This window comes from Clarias gariepinus, chromosome 7 (assembly GCF_024256425.1).
Source record: "Clarias gariepinus isolate MV-2021 ecotype Netherlands chromosome 7, CGAR_prim_01v2, whole genome shotgun sequence".
NCBI lineage: Eukaryota > Metazoa > Chordata > Actinopteri > Siluriformes > Clariidae > Clarias > Clarias gariepinus.
The window spans coordinates 34,022,640-34,048,060 of NC_071106.1; the positions used below are offsets into that span (position 1 = coordinate 34,022,640).

Consider the following 25,421-nt stretch of genomic DNA (forward strand, 5'->3'; position numbering starts at 1 on the left):
GAGGACTTTACTTTAACAAAGATTTTTCTTAAAATGTTGCTTCCACTTTTCTGCAAAGGATTTCCACTTGGTTTTGGGGATTTGTTTCCATTCAGCAACAAGACAATCACTGAGGTCAGGGACTAATAATGGGCATTGAGGCCTGAGGCATATTCCGCATTCTGCTTTATCCCAAAGTACTCTGGGGTTGAGGTCTGGGTTTTTGTGCTTAGGCACTCAAGTTGTTTCAAACCAGTTTGAGCCTGTTAGTTCCAGTGAATATAAATTGTAATTCTGTACAACTGTGTGCTTACAAATTTGTAACAGCAGTTTGGTGAAGGTTTGTGTAGATGATATCAGGTGTCCATAACATTTACCAATCTTGACCAAATAGGATTGAATCAAACCTCAACAACCTCCCAAGTCAATGCTTCTTTTGGAAATTAAAAAATAATGTGCTGTTGCAATAGACAAAATGCAAGGTTATATTAATTACATTAAAATTCAAATTTTATTTGTCACATACACAGTCATACACAGTACGATATGCAATGAAATGCTTACATGACCGCCAGTGACCTTAAAAAGAGAATTAAAGCTTATAATAAAAAATAAATATGAATAAAAGAAATACGGTAGAAAATTTTTATTTAACTAGGATAAACATAGAAGTATACTGTACATAAAATAGAAATAGAAATATACTGTACAATAGAACATAAAAAAAAAATGAAATTTGGAGGAAGAAATATGGTGTGCAAATATGCATAAAAAGTGTCTTATTAAGGTGCTTTATTAAAATGTCTTTGTTCTATGGTCCAGAATGTAAACATAAACATGTAAGTGTAGATGTGAGTGAATGTGTCCATAGTGTCCATTGATGTTAAAAGATGTTATTAGTTCTTCATGGTGGTATGATTGAGAGACCTTATCGCCTGCGGGAAGAAGCTCCTCCTCAGTCTCTCTGTGTTGGTCTTCAGGGAGTGGAATCGCTTTCCTGATCGCAACAGATAGAACAGTCTATTGTTGGGATGGCTGAGGTCCTTCACGATCTTCCTGGCCTTTCTGGTCCAGCACCGCTTGGTGTAGATTGAGTGCAGGTCAGGGAGCTTGGTGCGGATGATGTGCTCAGCTGATCGCACCACACTCTGTAGAGCTCGTCTGTCCTGCATGGTGCTGTTCCCGAACCAGGTCGTGATGTTTCCCGTCAGGATGCTCTCTATGGTGCAGGAGTAGAAATTCCTGAGCATCTTGGAGGGCAGTCTGAAGTCTCTCAAGCGTCTGAGGTGGTACAGATGCTGCCGGGCCTTTTTCACCACGATGTTGATGTGACAGGACCATGACAGGTTCTGCGTGATGTGAACACCGAGGTATCTGAAGCTGTCCACTCTCTCCACTGGGCTCATGTTGATGACGCGGGTCTGGTAGTTCCTCTCCTGCTTTGTACTGAAGTCCACTATCAGCTCCTTTGTCTTGCTGACGTTTGTTTCTCTGGAACCAGTCCCAATCTCCCCCAGGTAGGCCGACTCATTGTTGTTCGTAATTAAACCGACCACGACGGTGTCGTGCCTACACAGTCATAGGTGTACAAAGAGTACAGCAGGGGGCTCAGAACACAACCCTGGGGGGCTCCAGTGCTGAGAGTGAGAGAGGCTGAGACATGTCCGCCCATCCTTACTGCCTGTGGTCTGCCAGTTAGGAAGTTGTACTGTAGATCCACTGACACATAAATGAGCATCATGCCTTATGGAATAAAAAAAAAATCATTATCATCATGACTCTGCAATGGTAAACTCTCACCTAAATTGAAACTTTGGAGATGATACGATTTTACTGTGATTTCTAAATATTATATAGTAGGACCATATAGTAAGAGATCCATGTAAAAGCTCCTAGAAACGCATTCAGTCTTTTGCTTTCATTCAAATCTCAAATACTGTAAAACAAAACCAGAAAAAGGAACAAAAATCTCCCAAAATTTGGAGAAGTATGTTTCTGCATCAGCAACTTTAAAAAAAGAATTTTGTGAAATACTATGTAAAGTGTAACATTAAAATAGACATTGCGCATATTTTTACCATTCTAAAAACATTATAGAATCTTATTTTACAATCAGGTGACATAAAAACCCAAACACACACTCCTTTCGTATAGTACATTTATTTAATTATTTCATATTTCCAGGATGAAGAACTTAAAGTTTCTTTGTAAAACACTACAAATAATTTAAATTCATTATTCGTTACATTCACAACCATATTCAGTATGATATGTAGTGAAATGCTTATTTGACTGCCAGTGACCTAACATGACAGAAAACATTGCACTAGACAATTAAATTAAAACTATATTTTTTAATTAAGCTAATATAAGAATAAGTATTTTAAACAGTTATAAACAATTATTAATGAAAAGAAATAGGCTGAAAAATTTAAATTATTTACAAAAGTTAACAAAATAAAATAGAATTAAAATATGATGGTATAAATTATGCAGGATTTACAGACTGTACAGGAAGAGAATATATTGTTCATACAAATTTAGCTGAAAATTGACTAGCTAAAGATCTTTAACAGATTGCCTTATGTTTTAAAAGTGTTAAGCAAATTAAACAATTCTCAAAAAGGTTTTTAATGGAATATTATAAGTATGTTAATAGATAATTTTATTCCAGATGCTTTTACATATCTCTTTTTTTTTAATTAATTAATTTATTTATTTATTTATTTATTTATTTATTCATTTATTTATTCATTCATCAGTGCCCACATTATCCTGGTTAAAATCATATTTGATCTTTAACATCAGGTCCACTGCATGGAACAACACATACACTGATAAACTCATTCATACAGGCAATACAAGCAAATTGAAGCAAAAAATTAATCGGGATAACATGTGTCACAACTTCACACAGACAGTGACCTACACACGTTATCATATCGGTATACCCTGGATGTGTAAGACTGCAACCCTTCACACTGTACCACCATCTGTACATGTAACAGCCCTTAACAGAGTAAAAGAAATCAAATAGGGGCATCAAAAAGAGAAGGCACACAATCTGGCAACCCTCACTCCAAAGCCCTACCCCCTTTACTACAGTAAACCAATGAATCACTTCAATCAATACAGGATGTGCAGACCTGATTTGAGGTAATGCAACCACACCATTTCCATAGGTTCTCCTCAAACACTTATTTAACTGCTGTTCTGCTAGAATCATGCTTAAATCCGGCATTTAGCACTTTGTTTTAGAAGTTTACTGGTTTGAGTTGGCGTCAACATCAAGAAAAACGTGGTTTGGTGTTGGTTGTGTTCATTGTGGTTGCTGATACTCATCCTATGGCTTCCCTGTGTTCCATTTCCCTTCCTGTAATTCTCTCTCTCTCTCTCTCTCTCTCTCTCTCTCTCTCTCTCTCTCTCTATCTTACGCACACACTCATATTGACTTGTTTTTCAGAAAACATGCTTCTGAGTCATTTCCACCATGACTAATTTTAAAAAGTACCCAGAAGAATGATTTGCCAAGAGAATAGCTAAAAAGTGCTGACAGTGTTGTTTTTTTTAATTGCACCAAAATAGAGTTCAGACATGTACATTGCATAAGTCATATTTAGAAGAATAATAAGGAATAAGGGATCCAGGGGCTATTTCAGGCTCATCTGAGGGGCGGGGGTAGCTCAGGGGTTAAGACGTTGTCCTACTGCTCAGGAGCTCGGAAAATCATACTCCAGTTTGGCCAGGACGTCACTGTTTGATTCTTGAGCAATGCTCTCAACTTTCAACTGCTATGTTCTTTAGTTGGATAAAATAAAGCATGGCAAGCTGAGATAGTAAAAGAGAAGGAAAAACCTCCCCATTCAAAGTTTTTTTATTTTAGCTTGTACTAGAGTATACTATGGTAAACTACATACCATAAAGTACATACCATAATACTTCCTAGTATTACCATCACCATGATATAAGACTTTATAGAGTGCCAGGGTGGGTACTGGTGCACTTTAGTGGGCACCATGTTAGAACTTAGGTGTGTTAAACTGCACTTTCCTTAATACCATTAGTACCACAGTGGCTACCAAAGTTCAGCAGGTAACTTACTGTACATGTACTGTATATGGTATGTCTTAACATACACTACATTATTTGTTACATACATACATACATACATACATACATACATACATACATACATACATACATACAATGGTACCATGCTATATAAATTATACCATAATATATATAACATACTTTTGACGGAATCTTGGTTTGTGTTCCATAGTACCATACTAACGTACATGGTTGAACCATGTAACATAATATAGTAGGCAAGATGGTCCCATGCCCCATGTCCCATAGAGTAGCAATGATACATGCACTATATTAGCAAATAAGTACCATGGTACTCTACAAATACCATAGTACTGTGTTCCATTGGACTACCATGGTACCTGATACATTGTACCATCATGATACAATGTTAAAATTTATTTTGGGTCCAGGTATGTCCTAATGGTGTAACACCACCATGGCACTGGTTATTTTCCCATAACAGCACATCCTGTCTGTACAGATTTAGGTTAATGTAGTGGATAGAATAAGAAGGCAATAGGATGGTTAAAGGGCAACAAGGATAATAAGAGCTGTCCTATCCCAGGAAAAAAAGAAAAGAAAAAAAAAAACCATGATCACTTCCTGGATACCAGAGGCCAGCACAGCAGGACATCCAGGCCATTAATGACTCCAAATGACCACTACATCCCGGCCAGACTTCCTCCCAAGTGAGCCATAGCTAAAATCATGCTGACACTCTCATCGGATTCTGTCTGCTGATCCTTTTTGTAGATCTTTATAAGGATAACCATGTGTCTAATTGTTTGCTGTCAAAATTTTTTTTTTACAACAAGTTAGCTACCTGAATGACTAATACCTTAATGCGAAACATCCTCATGAGATCGTGTCCACATTCTAGAGTAAGCATCCTGAAGCAGTCAGTCTCCTCAGGTTGCGAAAGTGGCTTGTCCTATTCTTTTAGGCAAATGCACAAAAGATCTTTTAGAGCTTCTGAGGATGGAATGAGTTTCTCATCACTTTAAGCTAAACAAACCAAATATAGCCCATGTCCCACCATTATGCATAAGCGTTGGGGGTTCAAAGTCGAACACAGCCAAGCTTTTGCCGTTGAAGAAGAGTGCCATTCCATGGTTAACCACTTCCTAGCTTTTTGCTGAAACTAGTATTTGAGAAAACTAGTATATTTTTCAGTAGACTTCTGAAGCTTGCCATCTTGGCTCTGCTTTTGCACAGATGGAAATGCTCATATTGCTTGGTGATCTTTGGATACAGACATTTTTGGAGTATGAGACAATACTACAAAAACCAGACTGGCAATAAAAAAGGTAGAAAAAAGATACAACTCACTGCTTGAACGCAGAAGAAATTCACAATCAAAGAAAGAAAGGCAAGACACATGTGAGGTATTGGGCTACTGGAGGACTGAGTGGAAAACCTTTGGACTGGTTGAGCAAACCTTTTAACCCACCATTGACCAGTTGTATCCTGTCTCAGTTCTAACTGCTGTTAAATAAAAGCAGCCAGCATGGTGATCTTTCCTGATCCGTTTTGGTCCTTAATGGATCTTAAGTCATGCAGGCATGTTCAGGTAATGGACTTTAAACAGGATGTTGTTCAGCCTGAGGCATTCGCCAGTGAGTGGCCTCAGCACAGTGGTGGTGTTACAGTAAGGGCACCAAGGAGGTGAATCAGGAAAGGTTAGCCAAATCTTTGCTTTCATTTTTCATCGCTTCATGGGGGGTAGTGGTGGATCAGTGGCGAAAGGCATTGGATTATTGATCAAGAAATTAGGGATATTTTTATTGAATAACACTGAATGATGCCCTTCAATTTCTCTGCTATACTGTATTATGGCTGATATTGTGCTCTGACTCCAACTCCCTAACAAGTCAGCATATGTAAAGAACATACATTTTACTGGACTCTAATACAGTACCAGTCAAGTAATACAGTACTGTAAAGTTTTCTTTATTATTGGGGGGTTTAATGATCATGTACAGCTCATCCGTTTTAGGTCCTAAAGCCATATTCGGATTAGATTAATTTATCAAAAGGACTCCAGCCAGCAATAAAATAATCAAAGCAGTAGTGTGTTTCTAGGAATATTGGAATTGGGTTAATAACTGTTCAATATATTATTAAAACCTGGAAGGAATGGGACTAAACAGATGTGTAGCTATAAGAAAACCACTGGTTAGTGAGACTCATCAATTATAAAAATAATAATAATAATAATAATAATAATAATAATAATTTATAGTTTTAATTCCTCCCAATTTGTTGTATTTCTTTTTTAAACAAGAAAACAGTACAAATAAATAAAAACACTTTAAAAAAAAGGCAGTTTGTCCAAACTTTTGACTGGTGCTGTACACTGTACACATGGTTCTAAAGGCGTTTCACCAGTCGGCACACCAGGTGGCGACAACGCACACACACTCCTGTTTTAGAAGTGATGATAAACCGTGAGGAAGAAGCAAAAGCCGCAGAAGAAGAAAAAGGATTCTTTGTTTACACCCGTGTCGGAGTATCACACAGTAAGTTTGCTTACAAATGGGCTACTTTAGGCAAAAATGCGTTGTTTAGAAAATATTTAACAACAATAACAAAAAAAAAATCAGTATTATCGATACGATTTAACTCAATTATAGATACAATCTGACATTATAATTGACTACACTTCCTGACTTCTAGTTGGATGACTACAGTGTTTTCCATCATTAGACAGACTGTAATTACTGTTATATAGGCGCACGCTAATAATTCAGTGCGTTTGCTTTTATTACGGCTTTAATAGGATATCAGTAAGCTTATGCACGCTAATTTCTCTCCAATATCTTGTATTTTTAATGGGAGACTACTATATAAAGTCTTCTCCAGCAGATATTTCTCCAAATATTCTCAATAGGGTTAAGGTCTGGACTCTTGTGTTTTTGCCAGCCCAGGTGTAAAAATGATGTGTCATGCTCCCTGAGCCACTCTTTCACGATTTGAGCTTAATAAATGCTCATTAGAATCGGCATCTTAGAACATGTCTGTGCCTTCAGGAAAGAAAAACTCCATTGATGTGATAACGTGTTCATTTAGTGAGTTCAGGTCACCAGCTGATTTTATTGCAACGTAATGTTGTAGAGTTCAGACCTGACCTGACATAGATAAACATCCCTTATGTAGGCTCTAGGCATGAATTGTGCATCGCTTCATCTGCCTCACTTCTAACCCTGATGCCCTTATCACTCTGGAACAGGGTAAATCTGGACTGATTAGACCACATGACCTTTTTCCAGTGGTCCACAGTCCTTTCTTTATACTCCCAAGCAAATTCAAGCTTTTTTTTCACAGATTATTCTCAGATGAGTAGTTTTCTTACGGCAACACAGCAGTTTAGTCCCAATTACTTGAGTTCTCTTTGCATTGCACGTTTGGAAATGCTCTTACTTTCACTTTTAAACATAGCTGTGAGTTCTATTGTGTGTGTGAGTTTTTTTTTTTTTATGATTTGATTTCACTAAGAGTGAATAAATGTGATCTCCCATGTCATTTAGGATATTTTTCCAACCACATTTCTTCCTCTAAGATGATGTTTTCTCAATGTCCTTTAAGGTTTTGATCATTTATTTTTCAGTTCTTATTGCAGGACAATAATTTTAACTGTCTGAAACAGAGTAACAACTTTGCCATAACCACAGGAGGTGTCTTCTGATATGGTTGTTTAAGGAATAAGAAGCTCAAATAAATACCATACCAAAAAGTACCATATTAATCACTGCAGTACTTATCCAGTGGAAGGTTTTTACCAATATGCTTAGTTAAATTCAAGAGGTAATGTTCCCCCCCAACCCCCCTGTGAGGTCGCTTTAAAGAAAAAAGATTGACTTCCAGTTTGTGCCTGTTTTTGCTTGGACCATAGTGTTGTTCGATCCTGGGGAAGAAGTTGTGTCAAGATACAGGTTTAATACTTTAATCCCTTTTTTTTTCTTTTTTTTTTTTTTTTTTCAAAAATAGGACATGGAAAATCCATTTTGGCATCTGTCTCTTAAGCTCCACGACAGACCGAAGTCAGTGTTGCCATTCCCGGAGGATGTTGAACCTGGAAGCTACATGGTAGCCACCATTAAGCAGCTGGTCTCAGCACAGTTACCAGACTCACTGCCGGATCCGGAGCTCATAGGTCTGTCTTTTTTTTTTCGTTGACATTACAGATAAATATCACTAGAATTAATATCTGCCTCGTAAATTTGTAATGAAAGTTTTTTTATTATGTAAAAAGTATATTTAATTGCAAGCCGACCGCTCAAACATTAAATTAAAGAATTTCTCGTTCAACAGTTAGTACAGTTAGAAGTTGTGTTATACATGCAAGAGGACAAATCTGGTCTTCTGATCATTGGTATGAATGAAATTGTCCTTATTATCTGTAGCATCATGCTTTAAAAGGAGTAAATCATCAATGTCTAACTGTGTGCGGTCGTGTATCTCTGAACACCTTGTCAATCCCAGTGCTTACATTTAGTCTGATTTGTTTCTTTTATCTTTTATCTTTTTTAGAGCTTGTGCACTGCGGATGTAAACTCAAAGATGAACTGACCTTAGATTCCTACGGGATCAAATCTGGATCTACGCTGCACATTTTAAAGAAAGTGTGGCCTGAACCCGAGGTCAAGCCTGGTGAGTTGATCCTCATCGTTTTCATCATCATTATCATATACATCTGTTGGTCCAGATGAAGTTTTATTACAGTTTCAGCGCTAAGAATTTCACTTCCAAAACAAACCTGAAAGAATATTAGTTTAAAAAAAACCTTTTTAATCCTATTTGAACCCAGATTCTGCTTTATGGAGTGTTAACCTGTTAAGTGTTCAGAGTTTGAATATGATGAGGAATAAAAGACAACAGGGCACGCTAGATGAAAACAAACAGGTTTCACTTGTGGGCCAAAAGTTTATGGACTTGTAGGGTATAATATTTATCTTATGATATATTAATAAATATTTTCATATTTTAATTTCATCTTTTGTTATGTTTTGCACAGAGCCTGTGAACAGAAGTGCTGCAGCCAGAGAGTTTAGACTTCTTCAGACTGCTATGCACGCCAATGCTGCTTACAGAGATGCTGTAAGTAATTTTGCTACTACTTCTAATTATTGTTATTATTATTATTATTATTATTATTAACATCATCATCATCATCATCATAAATACCACTCTTTTTTTATATAGCACCTTTTAAAACAAAAAGCAGTTCAGTGTTTTAAATGACGATTATTTAAAAATAAGGCTGCAACTAACATTTCTTCTTCTTCTTCTTCTTTCGGCTGCTCCCGTTAGGGGTCACCACATTGGACCATTTGTCTCCATTTAACTCTTTATTCCACATCTTCCCTTGTCACTCCAACCTTTTGCATGTCCGACCTCACCGCATCCATAAACCTCCTTTTGGGCCTTCCTCTTTTCCTCCTGCCTGGCAACTCCATCTCTCCTTTCATCCCTTCTCTACACATATCCAAAACATCTTAAACAAAAACCTCTCTAACGCCGTCCTACCTGTGCTGTCCCTCTAATATGCTCATTTCTTCTTATTATTTTTAATAATTTTTATTGTTATTATAGTTATTATTATTATTATTATTATTCCTCCTGCCGATATACCCCTCATCCCTCCTCTGCACATGTCCCAAACTATTTTAATCCGGCCTCTCTAACTTTGTCCCCAAAGCGTCCTATTTGTGCTTCATTTTAACATGAAATCTGAAACGGTTGTGCTTTTGTCACATATTTTAATATGAATTCTATAGTCAAAGGAAGCATTTCGAACTTTAACTTTGACCTAATGATACTATTCATCGCAATAGTGTAGTGTTATGGAGTGTGTAGCACAGAAATAAAAGCATTCCAAAAAACATTAAAAGTGAGGATTTTAGCAAAAGGTCACCTACAATGCAAATGATTATTTTATTTTATTGGACAGTCACAATATCGAGATCTGCAGTGTGTGTAATTATGATTAAAAATTTTTTTTCTTATTTGTTTTAATTTTTTTACTTTTAAATATATTTACGCTAGAACATACTGTTCAAATCCCCCCTCCCCCCTTTACATGTCTGTGTGTAGTACTGATTTCTAAAAGCATACAACATGGATATAGCCTTTTTATACCATGTACTTATAATAACATTTACAGGTAGTTTCTGACTTACAAACATTAAAGCAAATTTCCGCAGATACGAATAGACCGAGGTTCTATGTCCGCTTTAATCACAGAAGTAGTTTTGTTAAAAAGAAATGCAGACTGCAGTGCACCAAATACCAATAATTACACAATTAAAAGCACGACGATAGAAAATGGCTGTCCTGATAGTGAATAATCCTAATTTCAGAACAATTCTTAACAAAGCAGTGTTCACAGTCCAATACAATGGAAAACACGGGGAGATAGAATGGCATCCGAGATGCTCCTCACGATTTAAAGGCACAGAGACAACACTGTTACATTTAACAGTTCCTTAGGTGCAATTACGTTGTTTGGCCACATGATTGCAGTGTGTGGAAAGTGGCCAGAATTACTCAAGCGTGTTTACATTGTACTACATTCATCTCAAAGGCGAATCAGGCTCACTTTGTAGGACTTAAGAACAAATCTGATTTACGAACGTGCTGATTTAACGGAACTCATTCGTAAGTCGGAGACTACCTGTACTAGAATCGGGTAACTAGGTATAATACTTTGCATTGTTTGATAGATTTAAAAAATAAGTATATTTATTTTCATTGCACGTCTTTCAATCGCAGGTGTTTAAGATGCTAAGCAATAAGGAGTCTCTGGATCAGATCATTGTGGCTTCCCCGGGACTCAGCTCAGACCCTGTAGCATTAGGCAAGTCCAAAACCATCCTCTATCTCTAATAATGTACAGTGCATATGCAAATAAATTATATTTATCGTCTCCAGGTGTCCTACAAGATAAGGATCTGTTTGTGCAATTCACAGACCCCAGTCTGCTTGACGTGTAAGCAATTTTTAAAAATAAAAATGGAGCAATTAGTATTCTTTTCGTTTAGCCAACATGTTAGCCAAGTTAACGCTGTCTTGGTTTTGGTTCCAGCTTGGTCCGATCCCATCCAGCGCTGGTTAATGCCATTATTCTGATCCTCCATTCTGTGACGAGCAGCATGCCTGGCCAATCAAATGCAAGCTCCTCCCACAGCGCCCCTGCCAGTTCCTACAGTGAAATGCCAGGTCAGTACAGATGTAGTGTTTAACACATAGTTCATGAGGTGTAAGAAAGCATAACCTGTTGTATGCAGATCAAACACACTGGAGTAGTTTTATAACAGCATGTACCGTAGTGCTTTATTCCTCTTATACTACAGAAGTTTGTCAGGGCTTACATTTTCATACTTGTCATACATTTCTAGTTACATTTACTGCTGAGTTACATCATGGTATAACAGCTAAGAGTTTATTCCCTCACCTTCTGTTAAAGGTAATAAGATACAATATAAGCATATTTTATACAATACAGTGTAGCAATGTCCCTGTATCAACGTTTTAACTATATCAATGTTTAGACATCTTCCTTTGTTGCGTAACAAATTCAGGCTTAGACTACATCCACATCTGCCACAAAAGTCGTTATTATAGGTGTGAGCATTGACACACAACCTTGCAGTTTATGATCTTGCACCCCTAACCGTCCATAAAAAAGGTGTATGAGAAAATTATTTAATACCTTTTGACCAATCGTATTTAAGAATCCAACAGCATTGTGGGTAAAAATGGATAAATCCTGCAGTGTCTACATATTCATGAGGTTTTTTTTCTGTACAATTCCTTTTCTGTAATAGGAGGGTTTCTGTTTGAAGGCATGTCTGATGATGATGAGGATTTCCAATCAGTAAGTAATTCTTATACATGTATAATTCTTGTATATAAATACAGCATAATATATACACACACGCACACAGTGCCTTGGAAAAGTATTTATATCTTGAACTTTTCCACATTTTGCCACATTACAACCACAAACGTAGATGTATTTTCTACGTGAAGTGGAACAAAAATAATAAATGGCCCTCAAAACTTTGTACAAAAAAATAAAAAAATCTGAAAACGTGGCACTTTATCCCTGACCTGTCTGGTGTGTGTTACCTGGGCTTTATGATATATATATATATATGTGTGTTACCTGGGTTTTCATGATATATAAATTTAAATATCATTAAAACATTGATTTATTTGAGTAATTCAATTCAAAAAGTATATTATATAGATTCATTATACACTTTTTCATTTATTTTTGTTAATTTTGATGTTTATGGCTTACAGCTAATGAAAGATCAGCATCCTACTTAAGACCAATTTAAAAATGTATACAGAAATGTTTTACTACTAAGAAAAATGATCATGTTTCCATTTTCAGTTTTCATTAGCTGTAAACCATGATCATCAAAATTAAAAGAAATAAACACTTAAAGTTTATCAGTGTGTGTGTGATGAATCTATATAATAGGTTTTCACTTTGAATTGAATTACTAATTGAATCACAATCATTTTGGTTCATACATGTTCACATTTACTATAAGCTTAAATAATTCTTATGATTGTGTAAAGCTGCTTTGCGACAATGACGACTCCTAAAAGCGCTATACAAATAACATTGAATTTAATTGAATTACTGACATAACTATCTACTGAAGTATCTATGCACTATTTTATTTCAGCAGTGTGAAATTTTCCAAGGTGTTCTGGTTACCAGGTTAATGCAAAGAGAAAGTAATGTCTGCGCTGTTGACGTCTCAGATTTTTCCAAATTAAGCAATTTTGTTGAGGGAATTTCCCTTAATTTAATCCCTTAAATATTTCCTTAACAAGGAGCAGGAAGTAGGGAGTAGAGTTTTTTTACACTGTGAAACAAACCGCAGCATAGGTGTTGGAAATCATTGTGTAGGAAACAGGAAAAATGGGCGCGGGTAAGGATCAGGAATGACTTTTATGAGGACCAAAATGTGATGGCTAGATGATTGGGTTGGATTATGGGTCTATAACAACAGGTATTGTAACGACAGGGTCATGGGAATCCAAGACTTATTGATGCATGTGGAGAGTGAAGTTTTACATGTGTCATTTTTTAATTTTATTAAATCTAAGACATTTTTGACATGTATGTAAATGGTATGGATACACAGGTTTGTTTTTTTATTTTTTTACTCTGAATTCTTCTTAATTTTGTCCCTCTTTTGTCTTGCACTAGGGAAATCGTGCAGGCTCGTCCCAGCGCCCGAGACCGCCGACCAATCTGAGCGGTGGTGGCGCTACAGGGCCTCGACCCATCACTCAGAGTGAGCTAGCTACAGCGCTGGCTTTGGCTAATACCCCAGAAAGCAGTGCGGTCACACCCGTTCCGGGCAGCCAAGTAAGTCTTTAAGCATTACATACACAAACACACACAATTACTGTACGTGTAAATAAACATACACTCACTGCATAATTTATTAGAAACACCTGCATCAATTAGGATGGTTTTGTCAGAAGATACTAAAAAGAAATAGCAGCTTCTATCCAGACCTTCTTCACATGTCCTCTCTCTCTCTCTCTTCCTCTGTCTGTGTAGGACGTGTCCACTGGCAGCTCTTCATCAGCAGGAACGGCAGGGGGATCAGGAGCAGGGACTCCCGTCACGAGCAGTATACTGAGTCGGGCTCTGCAGCAAGCTCTGGAGGCGTCAGGAGTGACCCCTCTACGGGTAAGAAACACTCACTCACACACATTCACACTGTGTGTCTGCATGACATCACACTCCTGCTGATGCTTCTGTAATTGCACCCCTGACCTTTACATCTGCATGAATAGCATCATGTCTAGATCATAACAAAACACGACTGGCTGGTTCAAAAAAGCAGAAAGGCATCACACATGTTTATTTCAACTGGAACAACAGAAAGCAATCAATTTGATTTCATTCAGAGCGAAATGCTAAACAATAACAAAAAAGGAAAAGGCAGCTGAATAAATCAGAATACTAAATAATATATAGTACTGTGCAAAAGTCTAGGCACCATATTATATGCTGAACCAATTCTGTTATATATGTTTATCATGTCTGCATAATTATGTACAAAATCATCCAGTATTTCCATAATAATTAATAAATAAATTACATTACATATGCATGGCTGTAAAGTAAGAAATATAGTACAAGACAGACCAGTTTTCGGATAGAAACAGAAAACCTAAGGTACGACCCTGGGATTTGCATAAAAATAGAAATGAGCGAGTGTGACAAAGTTACCAGACGAACTCATATTCAAGTCTTGGGTACACTTGGGTACATACAAAAATATGGCATAAGCAAAAGATGCTTTTGAAATCATTTCTGCATAAAAGAAACTTCTATAAAGAGCAATAAAGAGTAATATAAACAGTCACTATTTGGAGTGAAAACTCATTGCTTAAAATCAGGAGTTTTAGACACAGATTTGTGCAGTTTTATAAGAAAACTGTTGTTAGGTTTTACTGAGCTTGCTGGAGAATTTTTATGTAAATCCCAGGAGCGTACATTAGGTTTTTTGTTTCCATCTAAAAACTGGTCTGTCTTGTACTATATTTCTTTCTTTACAGCCATGCATGTATTCTCCTGTAATGTTATTTATTTATTAATTTTTAAGTTATATATGGAAATACTGAATGATTTTGTACATAATTATGCAGACATGATAAACATATATAACAAAATTAATAGGGCATATAATATGGTGCCTAAGACTTTTTCACAGTTCTGTACTTGTACAGTAGGTTTCCTGGTAAATAGCAAGACATTCTGGTTTATAGTTGTGGAACATCTTCGAAACTTCCTGTTTTTCAGTGAACCAGTGAATAAAGTTCTGATTTAGGTTAGTCATTATACCTAAAAGCAGCGTCTCCTCCTGTCCCGTAGGCACGCTGGCAGACCCAGATGCAGCAGCTGAGAGACATGGGCATCAGAGACGAAGCGCTGGCATTACGAGCCCTCCAGGCTACAGACGGAGACCTGCAAGCAGCACTCGATCTTATTTTCGCTGGAGGAGGAGGACTCTGAACAAGGACACAATTTTTACACAAGAAATCTGTTTTTTATCTTTTGGAAATTAATACATTAAAAATAAATTAAACAAAATGACGGATCTGTGAAGGCGAGTTGTGTGGATTCAGAAAATCTAAGTTGTACTGACCAAAAATGTCCACTAGATGGCAATATGTGACCACATGCAGTTTTTTTATTTGTAAGCTGCAAAGTCAGATTCACAAATGTCTAGTGAATTTTTCACAGATTAATATAAACAAGTGTAAAAATATATATATAATTCTTTTTAATTATGTGCTATATCATGCTGAACATAAAGAAATGAATAGACTATTAATGGGTTACACAAGCTTCAAACAAACCTGCAATGAAACGGAAGGCTTGTAGCGAACAGTTTGTCTGTGCCATGTGCTATTTCTGTTTTTGCCCCACTACAACATAAGGTTAAAGGGGAAAAGATTGGTTAGGTTAGCTAGATAACTTGAGGGAAGATTGAACGCCATCAACATTAAAAAATAGTTTCAGCATTAACATCAGGTTGTTCGTGGTCTCACAAAGGATTATTTTATTTTACGTTTCTGCTGCCAAGCTCAACAGCACCCCAAAGGTCATACCAAAAACATACACAAGGTTGGTGCTGAATTCTTTCCAGCTCAGATTGTAGATTTAATAAAACCCAAACCTAGATTTGATCTCCATTTGGGCTGTTTTTTTGTTTTTTTATCCTGCTTTGTTGATATATTTACAAATATCTGACTGAGAAGTTGTCTGTGAAATATAATCGGAGGGGTAAAGATGTTGAGGTTCTCTTTGGGAGTGACAAGGATGGATAGGATCAAAAATTAGGACAACCCATGTTTGATGTTTGGGAGATACAAAGTCATAGAGTCGGAGAGATTGAGGTGGTTTGGACATGTTCAGAGGAGAGATTGTGAGGGTGGAACTGCCAGACAGGAGGTCTATAAAAAGAACCAAAGTGGAGATTTATGGATGGCCATGAAGTTAGTTGGTGTGAGAGAAAATGATGCAGAGGACAGGGTTAGATGGAGGCAGATGATTCGCTGTTGCGATCCCTGAAAGGAAACAGCCGAAAGACAAAGAAGTCGTCGTCATAGGTGTAATTTTTTTTGTTGTTTTTTTCAAAGTAAAGTTCAAAGACGAAAAAGGAAACATCTAAATTAAAATTAATGATCCAAACTGTAATCAGTTTTTAGTTCTAATGCAGCATTTTTACGTTCATTTTATGTTTATTCATTTGCAAGCAATTTCACAACGTCCAGTATTCAAAAAGAAAAGAACTGCATAAAACCAGCAGGGGATTACAGACTTGAATCCTTTAGCTGATTACAAAGCACAGACTCGTCTGTCTATCCTCATGTGTAATACATCATTCTCATTACGCTATAGATAATGTAAGGTTTTTATCATCAAGCTAACAACAGATGTGCCTCGCATCTAATAAACTCATGCGCAGCCACCACTGAATTTGTGTGAATCCATACTAATATCCAGCTCCATTTGAGTGCACCATGTTAATAAAGCCACAGATGCGATTGCAATATGACTTCGGTTAAAATCTGCCCTAAAGGAAGCACGTCCTTCCACTGGGCTTCTATTAGCTAAATGTCTCGCGCTCGTTTTTACGAGCTTATTTAAAGCTATTATTTTTCCACCGAGGGCAGCTGAAGGAGAGCAGTCCTATGTTCCTCCCTGTTGTGTCGCTCATCTCAGAGACCTCTAATTGCCCCACTCAGCTTTATAGCGTTGTGAGTAAATGAGCCCTCACAATCAGAGAGCCCCTTTTGTCCCGGCAGAGTCTCCAAACACAGCTGCCTGCCTCCGTTTGAGGCGCGCTCACACACCTGCAAGCAATTTCCTGTTTCCAGTAGCCCTACCTCCTGCAGCGAGGGGGGAGTTTACACTGTCCTGTCTGCATCCCTCAGCACCCGAGCCAAATGACCTGAAGCGTCTGTCGGTCAGCGGAACTGAGGAAACTCACTTTAAGTGCGTTGTTAACAGGCTAAAAGTCAGAACGCGTTATTTCATCGCGCTGTAGTAATGCTTTTTTTATGTATACGTACACATTAAGAGTTATATTTGCACTGATATGGTGGTTTTTTTTGTGTATGTGTGTAGGGATTGTTTTTTTAGCTTGTCTTTGGAAGGAGTCTCCAGTTTCAAAGCTGTAATCTTGTATTTATCCATAACAGGAAAAGTCTTTAGAATCAAACCTTTACAAAGCCTAAGGACTTTCTCTGGACTTTTTTCTTTATAGTTTATAATTCATTACAGTTTTTATTTCAGGAAACATTACAAACATCTATATGTACACCAATCAGCCATAACGTGTACACCACTGCTAAGAGAATTGATTATCAATTATATACCAATAAACTGGTGACAGGCTCACGGGCACCCCAGGCTCCTTTATGCCTGTGGGGAGCAAACGCCTAGTCCAAACCGGGGAAAAGACTAATTAAGCACAAATTGCAGGGAAAAGTCAATGCTTGATATGAAAGAAAGGTATCAGAACACTCGGAAGGTTGGTCTCCGAATTCCCAAACCAATCAGGCATCCGTGGAATGCGCCGACAAGCAAGTCTGATCCATGGAGGCTCCACCCTGCAACTTAAAGCACTTAAAGGATCTTCTGTTAACGCCCTGGTGCCAGATACCACAGGAGGTGATGTGAAGTCATGCCTCAAAGGCGTCAGAGCTGTTAATTGCACAAGGGGAACCTACACAATACTGGGTTTAATGATTTGCGTTTTAATGTTATGGCTGATCGTTTATACATATACTGTACGTACACGGAGAAAAAGCACAGACTTTCACATCTTGAAGTGATGCTGGAGACTCCTTCCAAAACCACTTAGTAAACTTCTCGTCACAGATTTAAAAAAAAAAAAATCTATAATTCTAAATGAAAATCTGTAATATAAGTTCCTCTGTAATTTGTTACTATACAATAGAATAAAGACACTGTCTTATATTTATTCATTCTTATTCTGGACAGTGTCACGGTAGGCATGGAGCTTATCCGAGAGGACTCGCGGCACTAGGCGGGGTACACCCTGAATGGAGTGCCAATCCAATTTGGGAACACCAATCAGCCTAATAGGCTTGTCTTTGGACTGGTGGAGGAAACCTGAGCGCTCGGAGGAAACCCACCAAGCATGGGGAGAAAATGCAAATTCTACACCTTCAGACCCAAAGGCGGGGACTTGATCCCACAACCCTGCATGTGCGAGGAGACAGTTCTAACCACTATGCCAAAGTGCCGCCTGTAGAACAACAGAATAACATAATACAACCCTTAATATAAACCTTAAAGTGAGTATGATGTTACAGCATAATGGCTTAGTGGTTAGCACTGTCGCCTTGCACCTTCAGGTTCTGGGTTCAATTCCCGGCTCAGGTCTGTGTGCATGGAGTTTGCCTGTTCTCCCAGTGCTTGGTTGGTTTTCTGCAGGTACTCTGGTTTCCTCCCACCCTGTCCAGGGTGTACCCCACCTCGTGCTCTAAGGCTCCAGTCCCCCCATGACCCTGTACACAGGATAAAGCGGTATAGGCGGTGAATATGATGCAATCAATCATTGCATTAAATGATATTTACTTGTTTATTTTATTACACATAACAGTTCACATGATATCTGCTATTACATGTTCAGCAAACATAAACGTAAAAGCAGGAACTCTTTAGAAAGTCACTAATACACTTTGACTCTTCGAATCTCCCCATTGAACCTCAGTGTCACAACCCGCGAACGTTTAATCTTCTGCTTTAATCTACTGTCAGCACTTTATAGTCAGCAGTGTGTCAGTGGAGTCTGACTCCGAAGCAGCGCTGAAAACGAACTGACAAAAGTCAAGTGTGATTCAGGATAACGTGAGCTCTTCTGGGTTTGAGTGCGGTGGAGTCTAAGGCTCCATCTTGGCTACGCTTAAGTCACGTGGATTTAAAAGCTTTGCACGTGCTGCTTTGTTTTACAGAGCACCTTAGAGATGAATGAGAAGGAAAACGTGGCCTCTTGTGGAGAAATTCACTCGCTCGTTTTTATTTCCCCGTTGCTGTCTTGACGTTTGCTGTGAGATGTCAGTTTAAAGTGGCTTTGTTACGCTTCACTTGCTATGTGGGCATGTATTTTTATTTTTAGCTGATTTTTTTCACAGCTTTGACAAATATTTATTAAAATAAAAAATTTGAATTTCTAATTTTTTTTCACAAGCTGGACATATGTTTATATTTTTGTGTGATTTTCCTAGGTTATTTATTTTCAAATGAAATTTTTCATGTGTGGTCTTTATGTTACTCCATAAATAAATTGTATTCATTTATTTATACCTAGGTTGTGTTTTTATTTTTAATAATATTTTTATGTCATTTTCTCACAATGATAAGTGAGAGAATGATAATTTGTCAAATGTGTGTTTTTTGTGTCTGTGATTATTCACATAATTAGTTTTTTGGTGATTTAGCAATTTTTTTTTTTTGCATGTGATTTTCTCATAAAATTTTGCTACATCACAAAATTTTTCAAATGCAGGACGTGTTTTTTGTTGTTGACATTTTTAGTTTTTGTTTTCATTTTAAGACTCTTTTCTGGGGCATGTGTTTTATTTACTATTATTACATTCATTTTGAGATTTTTGTTTATTTTCCCACATGATTTGCCCCAAGATTTTTTTTTACACAATTAATTTCTTTTTTCATGTAAATTTTCCAGATGCACACATGCAGGTACATACAGTACATACAGTATTTATATAACTATGATTACAACCCCCCCCCGCCACAATTCACTCAATTTAATATGGAATAAATCAGTCACAAATGTTCTATTCTTTATACAAATTTGGAGGGCATGTGGTTCATTTTTCACATAATTTATTTCAAAGATTATTTCATTTTCAACTTTTTATTTTTTCACATGCAACTGATTTTTTCATATCATCGCATATTGGTTTACTTGAATTCACTTGTGCAATATTGTGAAATGCACCTTTACACGTTTTTCACATTTTCATATCATCTCTGTGCTTTAACAGCATCCCAATCAGCTGCATAGCACTGTAATGCTGAGCACAGACAAGATGGAGTAGGAGAAAGCGCTCTATACTTTTGTCTCCTGCCATAAAGCAGCTGGTGTGCTATTAGCATCAGGTCGGCCCCCTGAAATTGCTTTCGCTCGGACGTGATTGGGCTGCAGAGGACAAATAACAGAGAAAGAAAGGCATGCAAGGGAAGCAGGAAGACCGAGAGAGGGAGAAAGAGACCTAAAAGAGGCCGTTTCATCTTCAGGTGGATAGATTTGCCTCTTTCATGCCGGCTTTTTTGGGGCTTATTTTAGTCCTCAAAGAAGACTTTGAACATCCAGGGTCTGTATGGAAAACCCGGGACGAATGATAAGGACTGTTAGGAGACCTCCAGGCACAGATCACGGCAAATCAAACACCATTTATTATTCACGAGAGCGGGCCGGGAGATGCTCAGATTCAATAGAGTAAATGAGGGCAAAATTGGGAATTCTAGTTCTAGAATGTTTTCTTTGGTTGCTTTAGTTGCAGAAGTAAACTACAGCACAAACACAACAGCACAGATGTCTCTTTAATTTGTAAATCACAATTCGCATTTATAAATGTGGTTCTTTTTTTTATTTCCACATCACACACTGACTACTTTGCCTTTCGAAAATGGTTCTTCTTGGAACTTTTTTCATAATTTAATCTTTAATCTTTTTGTAGCTAGGGTAAATGAAGATAAATCCAAGCAGTACTAGTGATAATGTGGGGAAAAAAGTGGTATCAGATCGTATCCACTGTCTATCCTGACATTACAAAGTTTTCTAACAGGTAAAAAAAAAATGTTTCATGTTCCACATTTCCTGCCTGTATCTACGGTAAATGGGTCTCCTCCCAACTCCCAAACTGCTCTAAGTGTGAGACAGAGTAAACGAGCGGTAACTTGTAATATGGATATGGGGTGTCACTGGGAGCAAGAGGGAATACACCCTCTATAACATGGCAGTGTGTTGCAGGTCACAATCATGCTCATACATGACCTGACCTTTTTTGAACATCCCGTTCCAACTACTGTAATACCTTGTACATGAGCATTAATGAGGTCACTCTTCGGGCACGCTTTGCCCACAGGAGCCTTGTCGTGCTGGAACTGGTTCGGAGCCATTTAAATGTCCCAGTAAAGCTACAGCGTACAAAGTGCAAACAAATCCAATTTGCAAACATGCTTCCGGAACAGCACGTGTTCATAAGTCGGGGATTATCTGTATTTACTATTTATTGAGTGGTGTCATGTCCTGAAATAATTAAAAGTAAAGTAAATTAAAATTACCACAGTCTTCTATTAAAGCTGATAAAACATTTTGGTTTTTATTTTTTAAAACCATTTTCTATTTTGATGAAAAGCATACAATATACAGTAGTTTATAAGCAATATTCATATCACCATGACCGGGAACCAGACATAACCTTCACAAGGTGTTCATGAACAAATATACAAAAAGCCTACAACAAACACACTCACCTATAATCATAAAGCATGATAAATGAAGCCTTATATTTTTACTAAAATATAAATTACAGCAAGAAGCAGCGGAACTGCACTCGAAAGAAACATGCAAGCCCATGTGTTGTGTCTTCATGCTGATTGAATTAACGTAGAGAAGCATCTAGCACAGCACAAACTAATGAAATGTCACACCAGAGCTATTGCCCTGGGGCTCAGGAAGCTGAACCCACACACTATACACTCTCTGCACACCACGCACGCTGACATTGTGCATTGAGAGAACCGAAAAGAAAGGTGAGAGAGCGTCCTCAATACATTCCTGCATAGAAACTAATAAAACATGGAGCACATTCATCAGTCAGGTACGAGCGGACATTTCTATTCATGCTGCCTAATAGAATCAAGCAGCGGTTTTAGTAGCGACTATTGTGCTCATGCTATATAGGAAGGTCATGTGGAAAAGTATTTTAAAAATACTGATGCGCTTGTTTTAAAGCTTCCAAGTGAATATAAATAATTCAGATCTAAAATACTAGTGTTGAATGCCCTCGACATCCAGGAACATCACAATCATTCCAATCATATATTTTTTGGAGTGATATTTGCGCTTAATTGCACATGTACAGTAATATGTAAAAGTAAGTACACCCGCTTTTAATTTGATGTTTTTTGTGTAAAAACATTATTTAAAAAAAAAAAAAAAATCACCTGATTGTAGCAGGTTTTAGTTTTAGACAAATACAACCGCAGACAAAAAACAATATAAGTTTTTTTTCTTTCTTTTTTTTTACCGTACCATTATTTATTTAACAAAAACCAAGCCAAGAAGAAAATATCATGTGGGTAATACTAAGCAACCCATTATGCAACAGCTTGTAGAACAAAGTGATTATTTCCTGTATGACTTAATCAGTCTCTCGCAGCGTTTTGGTCCCTTCTTATTTACAACGTTGATCAGTTCATTGAGGTTTTTGGCCATTCACTTATGCACAGCTCTCGCTACAGCATTTCAATTCGCTTGAGAGATCTGGAGTTTTGACTAGGCCATTCCAAAACTTGGATTCTTTTTTTTTTTCAGCCATTCTGATTTATATTTACTGGTGTGCTTCGGATCATTGTCCTGTTGCATGACCAGATTTCAACCAAGTGAGCCAACCCTTCCAAACAAACTGTACTTGTTCAGTCTTCTTGTATTGTGCCGTCATAGACTTGAACAATTAACCTGCTCGGTAAGGCCTGTAAGGTCTAAGATGTCCAAAACTCTTGTTATTTTTGGTATTTCTCAGTAAATTGCACACTATGACCTTGGGATGACTGTACTGAGACGTCTACTTCTGGGAAGATTGGCAACTGTCTTAATTGCTTTTCACCGTGAATAATCTTTCTCGCTGTAGAAAGTTGTTTGGAAATGGTTTTATAACCCTTTCCAGATTGATATGCAGCAACAGTTGCTTCTCTAAGACCATTGCTTATGTCTTTCCCTCTTGGCATTGTGTTCACACACTTGAATGCTCCAGACCAGAAAACAGCCGAAACTTTTGCTTCTATAGAGGTCTGCTGATCAGTTAAATAAAGGGGTTGTAATTTGCAGCACCTGGGTGCAACTTACCTTCTTAAATCCTGTGGAAGCAGTAGGGCGTACTGTACTTAGCATTGCCTGCATGTTTTTTTTTTCTTCTTGCTTCCATCTTTGTTAAATATAATGGCACTTAAAAAAAAAAGTTCTATGTAATTGTATTTAATATTCACTTTTACGCATGACAGTACACATCAAGCGAACCCCCTTAGTAAGACTGCAGGACTCGGATCTGTTCTCAAGATGTTTTCTGTATTGGATTGGAATTGTCTTAGATTTACTAGCTTTCGACATCTCAGTTTTGGGCACTGGTTTTGCTGAACGTGGGCTTTATCCTGACTAAAAATTGACGAAATGCATAAACTTTGGCAAGAAGTAATTTCTTCTTTTGGAAAAGAAGCCTTATCATTGGTGGGATACGAAAATGAAGGCAACTTAATGATTTAAAGGTTTGGTTTTGAACAAGACGTCATTTGGAATGGATCATGAATAGACAATCTTGTTAAAATTTAATCTTGGTTTGACCTTAGCTTGTCCTGGCTGTGGTCTAGAGTCTAGACGAAAGCTCTGTCCATCAGGCAACATTTTATTGCTTTAGGGTGTAATTAATTACATGTAGTTTAAAACCAAACTATACCTAAGAGCAAAGAAACCAAACAAATTGATTTTGCTCTAGGCAAGCACCCTAATAAGTGTGAAAGTGCCCCATGTTGACCCATGTTTTTGGCCATGCGGGAGAAAAACAGGAATCGTTACAGAACAGAAAAGAAAAGAAAGGACACCAAAGTCAGCTTCATTTAGACCCATAAACTCTTTATTTCTTTGAACCTCAAGGCCTCCACATCCCCGTTCATTACATTCAGTGTATATACATTTGGCCATGAGTGTGTACAGATATGTTCTGTTAGTGCATACACAGGAGGAAACTAACAACACATAAAGATTAGATTCAGATGAGGCAACAGTGTATGGTTGAGGACACACACACACACACACATACACACACACAAACTGGCAAATAGAGCATCCATCTGAATAGAGCTGGGTGAAGGTATAGCATCACACACACACAACCACACACACTAGAGAACGCTTGCCTGCATGAAGATGCTCTAACAGGCACAAGGACACGGAATAAAGAACAGAGCTTTCCGATCCTCTCCTCCTCCATCTCCACATCATCATCCATCATGTCTTCCTGCTGTTCAAACTCAGACGCTCCATCACAAAACAAATCCTTTGTTTCCTGTCTGTGATGATTATTTTACAATCCTGAACATGTCAGTCTCACACACACACACTTTTTCTTTTCTTTTTTTTTTTAACAGATTAGACTTTATGTAAAAATAACCTCCTGTTAGTATACATTCAGAACCCGTCGACGGTATAGGCCACTCGGATACAACTGCTGTACTTCCTCAAATAACGGCAAGACACTACAGGTAAAAATGAGCATTCGGGTCAAGTCAGTCGATTTTCGGGTCAAGTTATTTGATTTTTTTTGGTCGATGATATATTTATACGGTTCCCCATGTTAATGTAATAATACAACTCAACAAACTATTTTTTTTTCCTTCATATTGTGTAAATAACACTAGCGGGAGGGGTAGCACATTGAACCAGTGTGTTTCTGAAACTATTTTTCTTCTATAATCAGAACTTTAATGACAATTGTTGGATTTGTTGGATTGGAACAACTTTCACTAGAAAGAACGTCTTTAATGTAAAATAATCAGTTAAAATTGAACATCAATCGAAAACTACAAGGGACATTCAAGTCAAACCGGGACTTTTGATCGTGTAGAGTAATAGAACACAGTTATGAGATTAAAAACTACCTTTAATTTCTTTATATAATCCTACATTTATGTACTTATCCCAGCATTTCACTAGTGTTTTTACAGTATTAAAGTTTTCACAGTATGCCGAAGCCATGATCAAACTGAATGCCTCATGTCTGTAACACTGGCCTCCCAGGAACTCCTTTAATGGAGTGAGGTCAGGACTGTAAGGGGGATAACTCCAGGTGAGTTCCTGTAAAGGCGCAAGTGGTGTTGGGTAATGATTGTGTGTACGGTTCCTTTAGACACATGCGTCTCTTCCGCAACTTATCTGTTGATTTTCAAGTATCCAAAGTTCTACGCAGTGATGGTTCCCGGGTACGGCCGCAGTGAGTGGTGCTACAGGCACAACTTGCTTTCAATG

General features: G+C 37.6%; 1 protein-coding gene across 1 annotated transcript; it reads left to right on the forward strand.

Moving 5' to 3' along the window:
• Positions 1-6,526: 6,526 nt before the first annotated feature.
• ubl7b (ubiquitin-like 7b (bone marrow stromal cell-derived)) lies at positions 6,527-15,220 on the forward strand. Its single transcript, XM_053500571.1, has 11 exons — positions 6,527-6,590; positions 8,059-8,224; positions 8,602-8,721; positions 9,086-9,168; positions 10,843-10,927; positions 11,002-11,059; positions 11,156-11,289; positions 11,898-11,947; positions 13,304-13,465; positions 13,664-13,795; positions 14,987-15,220. Exons 2-11 carry the CDS (start codon positions 8,062-8,064, stop codon positions 15,125-15,127), a joined length of 1,128 nt encoding a protein of 375 aa, XP_053356546.1. The 5' UTR covers positions 6,527-6,590; positions 8,059-8,061; the 3' UTR covers positions 15,128-15,220.
• The last annotated feature ends 10,201 nt before the right edge of the window (positions 15,221-25,421 follow it).

Coding starts and splice junctions, on each gene's coding strand:
- ubl7b (XM_053500571.1), top strand. CDS start 8,062: ATGGAAAATCCATTTTGGCATCTGTCTCTTAAGCTCCACGACAGACCG. Junction 8,225..8,601: donor GCCGGATCCGGAGCTCATAG/GTCTGTCTTTTT, acceptor TATCTTTTTTAG/AGCTTGTGCACTGCGGATGT. Junction 13,466..13,663: donor CACCCGTTCCGGGCAGCCAA/GTAAGTCTTTAA, acceptor CTGTCTGTGTAG/GACGTGTCCACTGGCAGCTC.